The following is an 18,475-nucleotide window of genomic DNA, read 5'->3' as shown; positions in this document are numbered from 1 at the left end:
TTTAATATCTTGGGGATCAATCCTTTATTGTTTCAAAACTCTATCCTTTACAATACAGTCAGTTATTGTTACATGTGATTTTATGGGTAATATACAATGTCTCCCGATAATGAAACACGGTCACAATGTTTTCCTCTCTACATATCCATATTCTATGATAATGAGAAGTTTGTGCTGATATATTTACTTAGTTCTGACAGCTCAATTAACTTCCCTTTTCAAATTAACAAAAGCATTGTTTTTCAAAGTGCATTTCAAGGATTGCAAAGATGACTGCTTCCTTCAGTCAGTCACGCAGTCATAATGTACATGTCAGTAATGACAGAGCGCCATACTGATTGTGAGTAACATACAGCATTAACTACATTTCCGACTACGACATTTATCTGTTAGGTAAAATCAAAGAAAATATTTCAATATGCATGCTATGAACATTCCTCCATTAACATTAATTATAAATGTATATTTCTTTTTTTTATTTAATTATGTTGATAAAGACAGTATTTTCCACAAGCGGACAAATGCTGAGAATGAGAACTAATATTTAACATCCAAATTTTGTTCAATTCCACACACAAGTCAGAGGGCATAATGCCAGTGTACAGGGCGACGCCCTAATTAGGTTAATAGCATTTGGTCCACGATAAAATAAAATCTGGATTTTAAAGAAAAGAAAAAAAAGGAAAAAAAAAACAACAAAAAAAACATGATAGCATATGAGATTTTAAACCGAAACACAAAAAATGATGTTGCAAGACGATCTTCAATTTGTCTTCTGCTGTTAATGTTATCAATTATGATGTTTCCGTTCAAAAAATTAAAATAAATATACATTTTAGCTCGTTACTTGGCTATTAGACTTTTCTATTCCATGGAACAGCTTTCACTCTGTAGAACTTGGTTCCTAAAGGAACTTTGAATCTGTTCTGGGCCTGCAGGGGAAAAACACACAGTTTTGTGAGGAAACAAAGAAAGTTCTTTATATGCCTTAACAGCATAACAATCATGTCTCAAGATTTAAAAGAAATATTATTCAAATTAGAGATCAGGGAGGATTTACTTGGTGACAAAATTCTTATTTTTGTGCTAGAAACCCATGATCCCTGCTGATGGAAAATCAGTCAGAAAAAAAATCTCAGAAAAACTGAACAATGTTTGTTATGCTAACTACAATAATGTTCCTAGTTGCTAAAAACAAAAACATGCTGAAAAAGATGCTCTCTCACACACCATGTGATGTTGCCTCTACTCCATAAATAATCAATGACTGATCTTAAGAAACAAGTTAATGAATCATTTTAACATTCTAACACAAATCAGTAAATCGCAGATTTTCTTCTAATTAAATATTAAGTTGAACACAGCTGTTATTTGTTTTGAAAAATTCCTTATAGTGTGACAAAAGATCTACAAACTAGATTTCTAGTGAAGGTTTATTTAAAAAGTATATATCCCAATAACCTGGTGAATTTTCTCTATTTCGTCTTTTTTTTTTTTTTTTCATTTTATGCACAAAGGCTTTTTAACCCCTGTCTGAAAAACAAGTGTTTTCTTTTCCCCAAAACATTTTTTGACAACTATCTTTTAATTTAGTTAGAAAGTAAAAGCATTTCAATCTTGTTTATTGTCTTTACAAAAACAGCAGCTATTAAGGAATATCGTACACTTGATATAAGAACAAGACAGATGTCAAAAGCTCGAATCACCTTCTTTGCCTGACAATATTCCTTCTCCATCACTTTTCCAAGCACCCATGGCCGTCTTGAGGTCCCTGATGCTTTACACAGAAACAAATAATGTTAAACAATGAACATGTAGGAAACTGGCTACACATGGCTAAGCAGTAAGAATACATTATGATTTGTGGTCAGTGACGCTAATGATGGCATATGAATTCTAAAACAGAAATTACTGTTTATCTGGATGTTTGGCTTACTATAATGGTAAATTATATTTAAAAACACAACACTAAAGTTACAGGTTTGCCAGTGATTTCAATAGGCTGTAACAGGAGCTGACCTGGTTTAAGGTCCAGTGCAGAGAGAGACTCTGAGTGCAGGAAGTAGAGGGTGGGACCAACTGTGAACAGCACGTAGTTGTCGTGCCTTTCATCCAGGATGATTAGAACCAAATCGCCGACCTGGAAACTGAAACACAAAAAGATGGACCATGAGACAAAGAGATGATCTCCCAGACTTCAGCAAAGTGCAAACAACACTGTTATGGTAATTATACAATAATGTGTGTAATTATCCTGAATGTAATCAGGGTCGGTTTTAGCTAATATTAAAACTGCTAAAAGTCACAGTGGTAAGGACATGCTAATGCCATGTGGTATTTTATTAGCGTTCACTTACTCTCTGATGGCAATTTTGTCTGAATGCCGTGATGACACGGAGGACATGCTTTGAGACATCTGCAAAGAAACAGATGAGACCAACAATTATCGTATTGCATTAATTTAATGACAGCGACAACTTGGACTGGACGTGTCAGAAAAAGAGATAGCCCTTAGTCAAACAAAATGCATTAAATTAGCTTGATCATTAGCATCATTACTTTTCGGCCGCTCACTAAAATCTGATTTTCTGTTAATGAATTTTGAAAATGCAGTAAGTATTTTAACATAAAATCTAAGATCAGCAAAATATATATTTAATCTTCATGCTATTTATTTCTCAAAAATTATATAAAGTCAGTTTGCACTATACTGTGTGACACTTTTCTAAATGTCTTTTGAGTCTTTGCATGGATTTATTCTTTGATGCTACTGCCACCTAGTGGAAAGGAGATTCTTTTTCTTATAGCAAGGGTCTTTCCTGGGTACATGCAATAATTCTAAACAAATGCTATTTCAAATCTAACATAAATGCACCAGTGGAAGCAGTTTAATTTTACTTTCAAATATTTATCAGAAAAAAAGCATATTCATGTTTTTCCTATTTTTCTATTTTCATTTGACTCACTTCGCCAGATCTGCCCGAGTCGTGTAAAATAAATAATTATGTTACAAGACACTCAACTAACCAGTCGCTGGCTGAGGCGCTTGTTTTCTTCTTCCTTCATGTGCAAAGTCTGCAACATGTAAGAAGTGAATTAAACACACTGAAACAAATAAAAAAAACAGATTTCAACATGTTTAAAATAAGGAAACAACATGCATATTTACCCTCTCGAGTAACATTATCCGCTGCTTCTCTTCTGACATCACGGTGTCACTGTGGGAAAAAATGTCAGATGGTAACTGTGCGAATAACATTGGAGGAAAAACTGATATTTGGCATCATGTTTTTTAATCTTGTGCCTAGTTAGTGCTGATAAAAACAAAACAAAACAAAACAAAAAAACAACAAAACAAAAAAAAAAAAAAACTTGTGTTGTCACATCCTACCCTACCTTCTGTCTGCTTTCAAATGTGTCTCTCTGTCCATCCATATCTGGCTCATTTACACTTGGAATCCTTCAGCAATGCAATGCTTTCTAAGGATGTGACTAATTTTTCTGAAATTCCAACCAAACTTAAGCTTGATGTGAACAAAGATTTTGTCGGACCTGTTTTTTTTTTTGTTTTTTTTTATTCATTTATTTTTTTCCCAAGCTTAGGACTGTGAAGGAAATACAAAACCACTAAGCTGGTAAAATCAAAATCTTCCACTTCTTATGACTGCATGTCAACAAGAAAATGTTTCACATCCAAAGGCCAAATTCAGCTGAAACTACAACCTAAACAAACTTGATTCTACATCGGAACATTCATGCCTCTGTAAATACCAACGTGAACAATAATTTTGACTTTTATACAAACGTTTTCTCTGATAATTTTATTTAAACCATGGTTTTAGATATACACCACACCTTTCCCATATATCTTGAGAAATAATTGAATGTGTTTAAAGGGATTTGCATCACAATATGATCAAAAACACATGAGCTTTGCCTGTTAGAGACAAAGCATTTCAACGTGGACCCTTAATTTGATTTCCAGCAGCCAACATGCTGAAACAAGGCAGTAAACATGAAACTCTTCTTCTTTTAGCAATGCCAGATTTCAGTCTTATATTTTAAACAATAGTTTTATTAAAGAATAACTGCTTACTCAGAAGCCACCATGCTGGCTTCCACGGCTGAATCGACGTGCTCGTCATCTCTGAAGGCCGTTACGGAGGCCAGTCGGTCCGTTTCGGCCGAGGTCTCAGGAGAGCAAGCCCCCGCAACAGACAGAGCCCTCGCTGCTGCTCCAGCTTCTGAGAGCTCTTGAGCCGAGTTCGAGGGGAAGAAGGCTGAGGAGACCAGAGCAGAGCTGCGCAGACGGTTCAGCTCTTCCTCCAATTGCTTTTTCTCCTGCATCACACTCGCTCGGTCCTCAGACAGCGTCTCTATCAGAGCTGCATTGCGGAAACAAAAACAAAACAAAAAAACAAAAAAAGCACAACATAAATGTAAACTTTATTTGTCAAGATCTTTTACTTATTTTGTTGTCTTTATATGGTATTTTTTCAGCAGTTTGTTCAGTTTTGCCGTTTTAAAAGTGCTCATAAATAACGCTGGCTTGGCTAAAGTAGAGTAGCAGAAAAATCTTAAATGTTTCAATACTATTTCTGCTGTTGAGACTAAATTACTAAAGTACACAAATAACACACTTCCCAACTCCAACCACATGTAAAGTGTAGTACTCACCTTTGTCTTTTTCCTGCTGCTGGGTAACTTTTTGTAACTTCTCCGAAAGGTCGTTGATAATCTGCTCTTTCTTCATCTTCTCTCTTGTTAGAACGGTGTTGAAGTTTGTCTTGAATGTAGAAGAAACAAACATTTTTAATTTTCAAACAATATTTAAAAAATAGGATATATCTGAGCTTGCATCATGACATTCAGCTGCTGAGTTTAAGGCCATCTACCATCTCGCTCCTGCAGCACAGGGAGGAATCTTATAAGCTTCTAAAACAACATTTTAGTAAATAATTCTGGTTATTGTTTAGCAAATTAGTCACCAGAAATGATTAGAAACTCGTTCAAAAACCAGACTGAGAGAGGTGCACCAAGAAAATGTCTAGTGATAAGGTTCAACCATTTCACTTTGTCAGACAGTAATCTAGAATCCAATCATTTTACATCAAGTAAATGAAGTTAGAGCTTTAAAAAAAAAAAAAACACAGAAAATTGAAAGACAACCACAAACTGGTCTGTTTCTAACAAGTGCCCAAAAAATATGTCAACCACAAGGCTTTTAATGCCCGCTTCCAGTTTACATTCCAGACCTGCTGCTCTGCAATCAGTGATGTTTTGAGGTTCTGTATCTCTTCATTCTTCTTCTTCTCCAAGAGCTCAATCTGGGCCTGCAGAGAGGCCGTCTCCTGCTGCAGGCGCTCCTGTAAGGCTGAGTCTAGGGACAGAGGTGCTCCAGCATCTGCACGGCCCTCAGCGTGCAGCGACAAGCCTTCATCACTGAAAGACAGGCACATTCATTCCTTGTTGGAAAAAAAAAACTGCATTTCTATTATGGTAAATGGATAAAATACTTTTTTTTTTCCCCCAAAATTGCAGCAAAGTTAATTTACTTTAAATGCTCAAGTTTTACATTTAAGTAAATAGCTGCAGTTTTATTATATAATAGGCATGGGTCAGGTCAGTCACTGGTATATCAGTAAAACAAGTTCTTTTTCAGCAAAAAAAACAATTGTTTTAGTGAGCTTTCAGGGCGTCATTGTGACAGTTTTTCCACATATTACTAGGCACTGCCCATCAGCTGACTACACCTTTCACTTTCCGACAAAAAAAAAAAAGTGAATTCAGCTTTCTGGTCTTCAAAAACTAAAGGAGATGCCAGTCATCCCTCCAAACATTCTAAAAAATACACAAATCTTGAACGGCATGTAAGAAAGGGGAACCTCACCAGGTTTTCAAGTAATCTGACAATTGGCTAGCAATCTGGTATGTTCTATGTGCAGCCACACTGTGGTATTTTTACTCAGGATTATACTCACATTGGCCCATGTCTGTTATACAAGTTCGATTGTGTTCGATCATTAAGATCCAGCTTTTACCTTTTAGACGACTGTTTCTCATGAAGCTCATTCTCAAGTTGCCCAATCTTTTCTAAAAGTCTCCTCTCCGTCTCCTCCTTCTGCTGCTCTAACTCCTTGAAAGCATTTGTTGCTACGACGCTCGAGGCCTCCTCCTCCTGAGCTGCACGTCTTTCCTGCTCTAAGTTTTTAGAGAGCAGATCATTTTCTGCCTGCAAACTGTTGACAACTGTCCTCAACTGCTGCTCCCGCTCCTGGAAACTCCTGAACTGCTTCTCCTTGTCTTCAGCCAGAGCCGCCCGCTGCTGATCCAACTCCTCTCTAAGCCTCTGCTGCTGCTCCGCGTGGTTTCTCTCCGCATCCTGGGAGTGCTGCTGCAGGGCGGAGATTTTGCCGTGCAACAGGATCGTCTGCTCCTCGTGCCGGTCCACCAGCTCCGAGATGCAGTGGTCCTTTTCGATCCTCATGAGAGTCCTCAGCTCTGCCAGATCCACTTCGTACTCCTCGTTCTTAGCTTGAAGCTGCCTCTTGAGATCCATCAGCTCATCTCTAAGGACTTTGGTGTCTGCCTCCACTTGGGTCTTTACAGCTTCCGCCTGCTGCATCTTGGCTTCTTCAAATAAGATCCTCACCTCCTCCGTCTCGGACTCTTTGAGGGCCAGATCTACCTCCAGTCTACAGCGGAGTTCTGTGAGCTCCGTAAGCCGATCTTCCATTTCTTTAATCTGAACATCCTTCTCTTTAATAGCGGTGTCGTGGTGATCGGCTGCCTTGGTCAGCTTTGTACTATTTTCAACAGCAAGATGTTCCAGGGCCTCCTTGTTGTTCTTATTCAGACTATCCAGAGCCTTTTGGTGTTCCTGCTTCAGTTTGTCCTCCAACTCCTTTAAATGGCACTGAGAAACCGCCTCCAGCTCCTGTCGGATCTTCTGCTGACTGCGTTCGATCTCAAAATGCAGGTTTTCAAGCTGACTGCTCAAAGAGTCTTTAGAAGTAAGGAGCGTCTTGATTTCTTCTGTTTGATCACAGTTGATCTGCTCAAGACGTTTTATCTTTTCAGCAAAGTTTCTCTCTTTTTCCACCCATCGCTCTTTCTCGTTCTCCAGCTGGGTAAGTTCTTTCTCTTTGCGCTCCATGAGCCCCTCCAGCTCCAGCATGGCTCTCTGGACGTCTCTGACAATATTCTGGTTTACTTGGTTTTCTTCCGTCAACGCCTGAACCTGCTTCTCCAGCTCCTGCCGAGCGGTGAGAAGCTCCCCTTCATGCTGCTCGTTCAACTCCGTCTTGTGACACTGGTAGATTTCGTTCACGGTACTGCGCACTTCCATGGTCATGCTGCGCAGAGCTAACCCAAAGTCCTGCTGTTCCTTCAAGACGAAACTTCTTAAGTAATAGAGGTCAGCCTTCACACTCCTGAGGTTGGAGTGGGACTCTTCTGCGGCACATCTGTATTTCTCCAGAACTTCCTTGAGGTCGGCGATCCTTGAGTTTTCCTTCTCCAGCGTTGTGGTGTCCTGCATCCGCTTGCTGTCGATGGCGTTAATGACTGAGGAGTACAGCGACTCCACCATCATTTCGGGGCTAGTGGGGTCACTGATGGGGTTAGGGGAGGTCAGGTTCTCCTCGATCACAAACTCGTTGACAGCAGACATGAAGTCGGATTCGGGGCTTTCGGCGAGAGAATCCAAGTCCAGGGATCCCTGCTGCAGGACGGGGTCCATGTTCGGATGGCCGATGGTTTCGAAGTCAAATGTTTGCGCATCGATGCTGTCTGGGGACAGATCCTCTAAAGGAGCCGGGACGGGTACAAGCAGGGGCTGACAGCTGGATCCCTGAAGGCTAAGACAGAGAGGCGTTTTGGAGGGCACCGGCGTGGTGGTCCCAGGCCTGCCCTCAGACTGCGGAGTTTGCGCCGTTGATCTTTGGGCGCTCTGACTACAGGATACCTGGAAGGACAGAACAGATGGAGACGATGCAGCCTGAGTGGAGCAAACATTCACTTTACATGAAACAAGTAGAAAAGGACGAACAAGCTTTGATTTTAAAGCAATTAAGAAAAGAAATGCGGAAAAAAATTACTGTTGATTGAAACCGGACAATTTCTAGATAGGTAGGTTGGAAATTTAGAAATGGCGTGAAGGCGTCATACCTTACAGCTGAAAAGTTGTAGCGTAGTGGTTTCAGCTGTTTCCACTATCAGTGAGGATTTTAAAAAAAAGTAAGAGGAACAATGACGTGTTGAGACATGTCTCCAGTTTCCTCAGGTAGTGAGAAAGTGAGACAAATACTTTCAAGAGATAAGAGGAAGGCCAAATCTACTATAGCAGAGACGATAGCTTAGGCATCATGGATTTAGAAATGCTTGCATCCTCAAGAGTGAAGGTAGGAATCTACATTCACCCAGAAATACCCACAATGACTCTGGTTTCTGTTATGCTAACGACGGTAATGCTAACAGCTAATCACTAACTCTGGATGCTAAAGAAATTTAAAATCTGACGGTTTAAATTCTGTCTTTGTTTTAAATTAGCAAAATGTTGTTTTATTGACCAATCTCTCAAAATTATAGTGCAACGTGGCTTCTGCTCATTTAAGTGATTAGTGAGTTCTCAAAGCAGGAAGGAAAGGGAAAAATATGGCTGTTGTTCTTAAAGTATAGCAAAAAAATAAAATAAAATAAAATAAATTAGGAAATCAGCTTTCATTTCTGAAAGATGTATTTCTAGTTTCAAAGCTAAAACTGATTAAAAAAAAAGACATTACTCTTTGTTCACTCAGCAGGTCTGTGATAGTTTGAGACATTTCGTCCACGCTCTGTGCGGCTTGGACCAGCTTATGAAGTGTCTCTACGTGGCGATTTAGGGGCTCAAAGTCACACATGGCGGGAATCCTGAAGAAAAACAAACAAAAAACGAAAAAACATAATAATTTCAGCTCTGATACAAGATTTCTGAGACAGGTTAGTTTCTAGCAGTAACGGTTGAGTGTCTGCTGACGGTGACTTACATTAGGAAAGGCTGCACCTCAACAGGACAACACAATTTCAAGTACTGCAGGTCATCAAGTGAGATGTCTGGAAGTTCATCATCAAACTTTCTGGGTTTCCGTGTCTGTAACAATGAAGCGGTAGTTATGGTAACCAAAAACCTCACCCTGAAAATGCAGTGAATACTATTGGAGGAAAAAAAAACTGCCCTAGAAACCTACACAAAATGAAGTTGGAGGCCAAGACTCAAGTCCTCTAAACAATCGATTTCGGAGAAAAGACTTCCCTTAAAGTCAAAAAAAACATCACCATGTTAAAACAACTTCAAAGGTACAATGTATTCATCATTGGAGGACTTTAAAAGCACTTACTGAAAAGTTTTCCAAAGGATTCCCTTTTGAACTTTTCCGCCTCATACAGTCGCTTCCCGTCCTTAACAAGTGCATTGGCCCACTGACAAAATCAAGAAATATTAAAGACTTTTTATGAGTCACACAGCCTGGTCTACATAGTTGTATAGACATGTTAAAGAAACCCCTTTTTTTTTTAAACATAAATTGATTTTTGACCTTTTTTTTTTGTTGTTGTTGTTGTTAAGAAAACCATAGAATACCAGGTTCCAATAAAAACACTCTTAATTCTATAAAACTCGCTAGAGCTAAAAGTCTCACATAAAATGAATGAAATGCAAATAAAACATAAACAATAGCAAATTTTTGCATCTTCAAAACAGGGTTAATTTATATTTATGCAACAAATGTCAAAAACGTAACACATTAAAATACGGGAATATAAAAACAAGACTGTGTCAACAAGCGGTGGCTGATATTACCATAGGAATCATAGGCACCGACCTCTCTGTAGTGTCGCATAAACATTTTCCTCCTGACAACTTCCACCACTGCCAAGCAGTACATCTGGGGCACCGTACTGAGGGCGTCCACCACCCTCACTCTCTCTATTAGCTCTGTCAGGAGCCGAAGAAGAGCCTGAAGCTTCTCCCCATCCTGATCTGCGTGAAGCATCACGTAGCAGCACCATCTACAATCACAACCAAAACTCAAGTTACAAAAATGACTCTCTTAAGCATTTTTTTTTTTTTTTGCATGCATTTGAACCATTATTTCGCAGGGTAGAAAGATTATACAACTAATTATTTCAATGAATTTTAAAAACAATCTCTTGTATTTATTGTGGATTTTCTCAAATCAAGAAAAGGCTAAATGGTAAAGGCTCAAATATGCATATTAACCCATGTAAATTTTGTAAAATTCCACTTCAAGAGTTTAGCGTTTGCTGTGTTTTTTGTAGCCATCAGTAAGCATCAGATGCGTTTATGTTTGGCAACTGGACCTTATTTTTGGTCAAACTTGTAATTTAATCTGTTAATTCTCTGGGGTAGACTTTATTTAAATCCACAGATCTTACTATGGTATCTTTGAAAACCTATCCAGAACCCTAATTTGCCATTACAAAATTACTTTTGACGTGTTTGGAGGCCTTATTATAACAACCTGCTTTACCTAAATTGTTACACAAAAATGAAAGGAAAATGGTTGTGATGTTTTTGGAAAAATCTCAAAAAAGTCAAGCTTGCCATGAACTTGAAACTGCATGAGGACCAATGTGCCTCTCTGTCTCTACTGAACCACATTCTACATCCTCATAGTCTGGGGAAGTACAGACCAAGAGAAGGCCCTCCACTCCAAAACAGACACTTTCAAACTCAACATTTGCAAATGGATGGTGACAGTGAGTGTGCAGAAACTTTTCAACCAAAACTGTATCACAAACATAATTGAGAGAAAAAAAATTCAGTTTCAGTCTTTACTTGAGTCTGACTTGAAGGTTGTTTGCTAACTCTTGTTTGGCAGTGGTGCACTTCTTCTTGATGTCTAGCAGCTTCCTGTGGTTGTTCAGCATGATCATCAGCTGGTTGGTGTGACTCAGACACAGGTCAGGCAGGACGGACGTATCCTTCAGGTTTTCAGCTCGCTTCTGATTGGCCAAAAACCCCTGAAAGCAAAAAAGTGTAAAGCACAATTAATAAAACAGACTTAACGAATAAAAAGAAAATCCTTAACAGGAATTTATTTTAATTTTTTTGTTAATACCTGAGCAAGTTCTTTCTGCTCATTCACCAGCTTCTTACAGCTTGCAATCATTTGGTCTAGAGCGTACAGCCTGTCTTCAAGCCCTTTGATGGATTTCATGTTCTGATTATCGAGCTTTGCAATTGTGTCACGACAATCTGCCAGGAAGGGCTGGATGATCCGAGGGTCAAGCTGAAACAAACGACACACCCATAAATCCCGGTCTTCCCCACTGAGCTTACAAGTTAGCGTTTAGCTCACCCTGTTGATGGAGTCAAAGCATTTCCTGACAACCGATTCCACATCGTTAGGTCTGTCTTGCACGTTGATCCAGTCCAATAGTGTTACGTTGAAAGAAGACTGGCAGGCGAGTTCTGGAGTGTCATCGTCTAAAAGTGCAGCTCTCAAACCACCACTCTCAGTCATTTCGCTTGTCTCCTGGTCGCCTGCTGGCTCGCACGTGCCTGCCCCTGAAGCAGATAAGGACGCTGACGATTTGGAGGCCACCTGGGTTTGAGTAGCGCAGAGCACAGAGTCGGTGGATTTTTCTTCTTCCGTCTCATCCGAGTCCTTCTCCGGGGTCGAACTGGACTTCTCGATGCTCTCTCTGTAACTGTGTCTTGTCAAACATTCGAGCAGAGGAATCCTGGCCATCACAGAAACCGAAGTCCCTAACCTGCAGGCATTACAACAAATGTCAACTGAAACTTTGTTTTCAATGAAGCACTCATGTCTGTTGAACGTAATTTAAAAAAAAAAAATGTTAGTTAACCTGGCAGGTGATCTATTCACAGGTTTAAAACACATTTTAGTTTTAGGTCAATTTTCTTTTTTTAACAGTGGGAGAATGTCTAATTTTTATACTTACTTTGAAAGTTTGATTTTAATTTCTTCCAAGTCCTGCTGATAATTTGTGTATGCGGTGTTGAACTTCATGAGTAACTTCTGATAAGACAAAGTGCAGTCCTCCAGATTAGCCATGATAGCTGCCCAGCCTTGATGTTGGAGATGCTCATCGTGAACCAAACGTTCACAGAACGAGCAAAGTTTTTTGGCAACTTCGAACATTTCCTAGAGAGATTAAAAAAAAATAAAAATAAATTAGGCAACATCAGGGTAAGAAAGTATAATTAAATAATGTTATACTAAACTTAAGGACACATAATTTTTAATCATTCTTAATTTAAACAGATTCTCATAATGCTATGAGATTATTTTACATCAATAGGTTGAGCTGAAAATGAAGTCCCTTTTTATTTATCGGACCAGTACAGGTCTGTTTTGTGCTACACAGTGCAGACTGCTGCTGCTGAACACCCGTCTGTCACTGCAGGGTCACCGAGACCACCGTTATCTGTCTGGCTCAAATGATAGCTTCGGCTGATAACAATTACTCGCTGAGCTTCGTGTAAACCCTGCTGAGGATCAAAATAGACAGTGTTTAAACATTTTCCATAACCATACGATGTTGTCCAAATAGTGAGCCTGAATACTAATATCTTGCAGCAGACACCGATTACATCACACATTTTTGTGTAGACTCACTGTCACTCTGTGGTTGAAGTCAAACAGTCCAGAGGCAAATATACACAAAATATACTGGTAAAATAAATGTAATATTGCTGGTGTGTGAAAAAAAAAAAAAACTACCGTGTAGTATCTTTGTGGTACATATGTGCTGAAATAAAGGGTTTAGACCTTTGTATTTTTTGGAATATTTACAGCTTTACTGACCATCTTGTAAAAGGAGAGCCAAGGCTTTACAGCTGCCCTCAAAGAGCCAAGTAATTATTTGTTTTATTAATCAAGTAATTTAATTTAGTTTGTTGGAAAAGGGACTATATGAACATTAATTGACATAAGTCAGTCTAAGTAGGTCAGGTTGCCGTCAGCTGGAGCAAGTCCAAGCCCTTGGCTTGTCAACATCAATGAATCTTTTATAAGTGCAGAAAAACCATCTGTGTATTAAGTAATTAAGTAATGTTGTTACTGGGCATGTTTTGCAACATTTACTGATTCTAAATTATAATATGCTTTCCAAAAAGGTGTGGTATTAAATTAAATACATTTTGAAAATAACTTTTAAGCAGGTATTACAGATAATTTTGTCAAGTGGTATTCTAATAAGAAATTAAATAATTTGTTTTTATCAGCTGTAAATCAAAAATTATCAGAATGAACAAAAGTAAAGGCTTGAAAACATCAGTCTGTGCGTAATTACTCTATAAAATGTCTTCCACTTAGTGAACTGAGTTGCTGAAATGAGTAAACTTTTCAAGAATACCCTAATTTATTGAGGTGAACTGATAGGTAGCAGTTATGAAAATTTTGTACCAGTAGCACTTATGAGAAGTCCCACAGTTGTTTTTCCTGGAATGATTTTTTATTTATTTTTATTTTTTATGAAATTGGAAGAACTTGGCGTATTGTTTCAAAATCAATAGATATTTTCCAAAAAAATTCACAACCAAAAACAGGGAAAGGTGTAAATAAATTTAAAAAGTACCAGAGCAAGTTGTGTTCGTGAGGCAACGGTGTGAAAGACAGCTGGCATCAGTAGCGACTCTTCCACCTTAACCTGAATCTCACTCTCAATGGAGAAGGTGGTTTTTGGGATGGTTGGATCCCGGTCGGACAAGATCATCTCTTTGTTGAACAGGAATATGGGGTTGGTTTCCTAGAAAAGCATAATAAAAGCAGGCGATATCAAATGTCAGCCATGAAGTCTTCAAATGCTTGAAGGAAGTAAGTAAACTGCAGCTGCCATAAACTTACAGTGCCAGCACTGTAACTGCAGACCCGTCTGTCTGCAGCCATACATTCCCCCCCATTGACAACGAGGACCTGATGCTGAACTGCGATTTTGTATTTGGCTTGGATGGCATGTTTAAGCTCTAGCACACTGAAACAGAGAAAGGAATCGTTTGGGTCAAAAGAAGCAGGGAGCACCGGCCACGGTTTCTGAACGTCGTCTGTAAAATCCCAGGTTCTTACGTTTGGACAGCAAGGTCGGTGTCAAAAGTCAATGTGCTTCCATTGTTGACCTGGAACACATACAGCTTCATGGTGAATCTCCCAGGGTTCTTCAACCTCGCCTTTCTCGTTCATTAGTCATGCACCACTACCCTGCAGAATAAAAACAAATGTGAAAACAATAACTATTAAACTTCTTTTTTTTTTTTTCAGTTGCCAATATCTTTTTGCATCCCATAATTTGCATCCATCTACCAATGGTTGAGAGAAAGGAACATCTGGGTGTGAAGAGGCACAGGACAGGCTCTGTGCAAAAAGCAGAAGTTGCCTCATCAATTAGGTTAAAATATCTACCGATTTTGCAAGAACAGCATTCAGCCGTTAATAATTTCTCTATGATCAATCCAAAACATTTACAGGCGTGTGCAGAGCTATGAACTAGATGATTCTGCAGACTACAGAGTTAACAACTCTAAACCAAGATTTTACTTACACCAGCAATTACATAATAATTTGCATCAATTCCAACATTTTTAGCAAACTGGCTAAAGATTAGATATTTTTAAAGAAGTATACAAAAACGTGAGTACATAACTGCTTAAAAATATGCAATGGCGGGAGTGAAAACTGTGGATAAAAGAGGAAAGGTCACACCACCAGATTGGCAGTATTTACAACAAACAGAATGCAGGTGGAGGCTGATATTTAATATAAAGAGAATGGCACATTTCCCCCAGATTCCCTTTAAAAAAACCAGAAGATGTACACAAAAAAAATGTTTTCTGAACTTGATCCATCATTGTCTTCAACCCATGTAAAACAAAATACTTAAGATCTAAGACCTGATATAAGTGATAAATTTGTAACTATTCTTTTTAAATATTCCACTTGTAGTTTATGATACATCTAAATATGAGTAGATATTTGAAATAAATTAAACTACAAGCAAGAGAAAGCAAAAACAACAACAACAACAAAAAAGCAACTATTTTGTTATGTTGTAAGAGTGAATCAACAGACCCCAAAAGGCATCAGAACAAAAGACCGGGGCTTAAATAAGACATTAGAAAATAATAAGTCACAAAATGGCAGTAGATGTGACATTTGAGCATCTTAAGACCATTTGTCTTCACAATTTATCAAAGTAAGAAAAAAAAAGAAAAAAAAAAATCTGATACACAGGTTAAGGGCACTCTCACAAAAAATATTTTCCCAAGTACAGAATGGAAGTAAGTGGTATGTAGCAAAGAAGCAAAGTACCTGCAGTTTTTTTTTTTTAAATTGTCAATAATGATTCTTGATCAGCATTCATCTGTGATAAGTAGAAGGTGGTAATTTCTCTTAAACTTAGTTTCTGCACAACTTTCATGTAATTCAAGCCAGGCTTGTGTTTATAAGTTTAAGACTATAAACACAGGTGAGGTATTTTTCAATTTACTTTAAGTTCAAAGAACCTTCACGTAAAAATTATGCAACAACTCGCCAATAATTCCGTCCTAAACAAGACAGCACAGTACCCTTTGTGTTGTGTAATAAAGTACATAGTCTACTGTGCTTTATTCAGTGCCTATGCCTGAAAATAAAGGGAAGAGTTATTTTTAAGCCTCCCTTAATGTAAAATTCATATTTTAACTTTCAAAATTTTTGTAATTGTTGGTTTCCTTAAAATAGTCTCAGCTGAGTCACGGTTAAACTACTGTTTGCTGTCGAGCCTCAAGCCCCGGTGGTTACAAAATGTTGATCTCCTTAGAGACAAGCTGACAATCTCTCTCAAAAAAAAGACTAAACCAAAAACAAAGTTTTGACTGACATTTAGACAGCAACTGCAAAGAGTGTGTTGGTAATAACATAAATCCAAACATGCTGTTATAACGATGTTGTTACTGGTTTAAACGGTTTCGGTTTATAAACGATGGTTTGATAGTTTCTCCTCACTCGGTGATTCCGTTCACGCTTTGTGTTTCTGTGGGCCGCTTTCCGTTTAAACTTATACTTGTGTAGATGTTTATGAATATTCAATTCAGCTGGTCTTATTAACCTCACGGCCTCTGGTTTCTCATGAAGATGGTGCCGGAGAAGTAGCTACCAACAGCTGTTGTTAGCAGCTAGACGGTCAATAATAACCTACTGTCTATGCTAACTAGCAAATAGCTAACAGGACTGTGTGGCAGTAATGCCTTAACACCGACGAATCTAACAAACGTATCTCATAAACAACTAACGTCACTTTAATGTTTACAAGTCAGGCTAAGCACAAAAGCAACTTGAAAAACGATTAATTGCTTCTTACCTCACTTTGCTCGCATCTCTCCCTCTCTGTTGGTCTTCGCCAAGGCGAGGTGGCTAGCTAAATAGCTAGCACCAGAGCTAGCTGGCTAACGCGTATAAACTGAGCATACTTAGAGGTAGCTTGGTGAGCCACTTAGGTAATGTCAGCTTGACTAACCAAGACACCGACTGACAAACATAGTTAGTTATACAGATTACGCATATTCTTGTAGATTTCTAATGGATTAAACTCCACCGGTCGCTGTTTATCTGAATTAGCTAACCACGCTAACACCCTTTCTCAGTAGGCTTGTTTTGTTGTTGTCATCTGGTGATGTGCGGTCCGTGAACGATTCGCTTAGGAAAGACGCACTGACTGGGCACCAAACTGTTAAAGAAGCCCTCCAAATGTACTTTATGACAATTAGTTCGATAGTTTTACACAGTAAAGACAGATTTTTTTTGTTTGTTTTTAGATTTTGTATACTTAAAAAATAAATACATTAGTTAGTTAAATTTCATAATTAAATATTAGCACTGTTAATCAGTGTTCTTTGCATTTTGTTGAACCTGATTATTTTAAACCTTACCATCCAAATGATTTGCGATTTCTAACAAGGCTAGGTTTATTCCGGTTGAAAAACAATATACATTATATGTTTATTATTATTATTATTATTATTATTATTATTATTATTATTATTATTATTATTATTATTATTATTATTATAGTTGTATCTGATGTCATTTTCCCCTAATTCAGTTTTTCGTCTTTTTGATTTTTATATGCTTCAGTTTTTAAGATGCAATCATGTTTGTTTAAGTTGTTTTCCAGGCATATTCTGGAAAACAATTATACAATTATTTCCGTAATTTTCGTACTGCAACACGGAAATCACGGACGGGAAAGGGAAGTAAAAGTAAACTGCAGGGTGTGGATTACTCTGTTTTGCAGCAAAGAATTTTGGGAACTTTCTGATGGTATCTATGTTGGCCATTTGTTACAATAGGCATTAATTACATGTCCTTCATTCAATATTTTTGGGGATAAGAAATCATAATGTCAAAAAGCTAACTCAATATTTTCAAATGTACATCTATTAATCCTAATTTACTTTATCAAAGTGGATCATTCTAATGGAAGGCAGGCAAAGAGATAACCGTGCAACTACAGACTGTAACATCCAATTACAAAAAAAATAAAAATAAAAAATCACTTCTTCATCGCTGAATATTTTAATTACTGCAGTTAATTAATTAATGGTGCTGTTAGCAATCCCTATGCAGAATTTCTACCTGGGTGCTTAACTCAGTTAAGCAGTAAGATTGTAAATTAAAATGTCCATATCTGTTAATAAATGTTTCTATAAAAATAACATTAATTCAAATCATATTCAGTTTTTTTAGAAATCTTTTTTCAGTGCATGATGATGATCAAATGAAAATTTTATCTGACAATATTTTTAATGTAGAGCTTTACCTTTAACTGTGAATCAAATTCCATGTTCAACTTGATGAGCCAGTTGTATACAATTATATTTTACAGCACTAACACTGTACACAATACGTGAGTGTGCCAGCTATGCTAATAAAACATAGGAACTCTGTTCTGCAACTGACTGTCAGTTAGGCCTGCCCTGTCAGTGAGCCACATTACTTAGACTGGAAAAAATACAACTGGGTATTTATTAAGAAATGTTTACAGTTTTCTTACTATGAACTATAAAAAATTTTGTACCTCGCAGAATATGTGTGATTAAATTATTTCTGTTACTTTTTTAGCTGTTTAACAACCATCTGAACATATCCTTCAGTATGCAGAATGTTTTACAATCTAATATCCGCTAGAGGGCACTGTTTCACAAGGACCTTTTTGAACCAAAAGATTCAGACTTAACACCATTTATTTCTCTCCCTCTCCATCGCTGTCTCTCTCTTTCTTCATCTATAGAATGACAAGTGTGCAAGTGGAGGGCTTCATTATATTGTTAATGAACTTCTCCATATTTTTCTGTACCCATCTTTCCCAAACCCAGACTACTTCACTGTCACCTAAGGTACATCCATAAAGACAGGGATGTGGTATGCTTATGTTACATCGTGATTACGTTAACTGCTGTGCTTTAAAGTTTAGT

General features: G+C 37.9%; 1 protein-coding gene across 2 annotated transcripts; it reads right to left on the bottom strand.

Annotated features, from left to right (window-relative positions):
- On the bottom strand, window positions 1-16,699 carry rb1cc1 (RB1-inducible coiled-coil 1). 2 transcript variants are annotated; one of them, XM_015038789.1, is made up of 24 exons: window positions 16,363-16,699; window positions 14,328-14,378; window positions 14,094-14,225; window positions 13,875-14,001; window positions 13,606-13,776; window positions 11,968-12,170; window positions 11,361-11,775; window positions 11,121-11,291; window positions 10,838-11,022; window positions 9,861-10,047; window positions 9,378-9,459; window positions 9,228-9,292; window positions 9,027-9,130; window positions 8,784-8,910; window positions 6,042-7,966; window positions 5,256-5,442; window positions 4,678-4,786; window positions 4,097-4,385; window positions 3,170-3,218; window positions 3,028-3,075; window positions 2,358-2,416; window positions 2,020-2,147; window positions 1,707-1,777; window positions 1-932 (listed from the first exon to the last, which is right to left on the bottom strand). In XM_015038789.1, exons 3-24 carry the CDS (start codon window positions 14,162-14,164, stop codon window positions 855-857), a joined length of 4,851 nt encoding a protein of 1,616 aa, XP_014894275.1. In that variant the 5' UTR covers window positions 14,165-14,225; window positions 14,328-14,378; window positions 16,363-16,699; the 3' UTR covers window positions 1-854. The 2 variants fall into 2 exon arrangements, with proteins under 2 accessions (XP_014894275.1, XP_014894268.1); XM_015038782.1 differs by lacking the exon at window positions 14,328-14,378.
- Between the last annotated feature and the right edge of the window lie 1,776 nt (window positions 16,700-18,475).

The sequence above is a fragment of the Poecilia latipinna genome, unplaced genomic scaffold (assembly GCF_001443285.1).
Source record: "Poecilia latipinna isolate Pla-1442-1.1 unplaced genomic scaffold, P_latipinna-1.0 Scaffold27, whole genome shotgun sequence".
NCBI classification, from domain to species: domain Eukaryota; kingdom Metazoa; phylum Chordata; class Actinopteri; order Cyprinodontiformes; family Poeciliidae; genus Poecilia; species Poecilia latipinna.
This window is presented reverse-complemented; position numbering and strand designations above follow the sequence as displayed.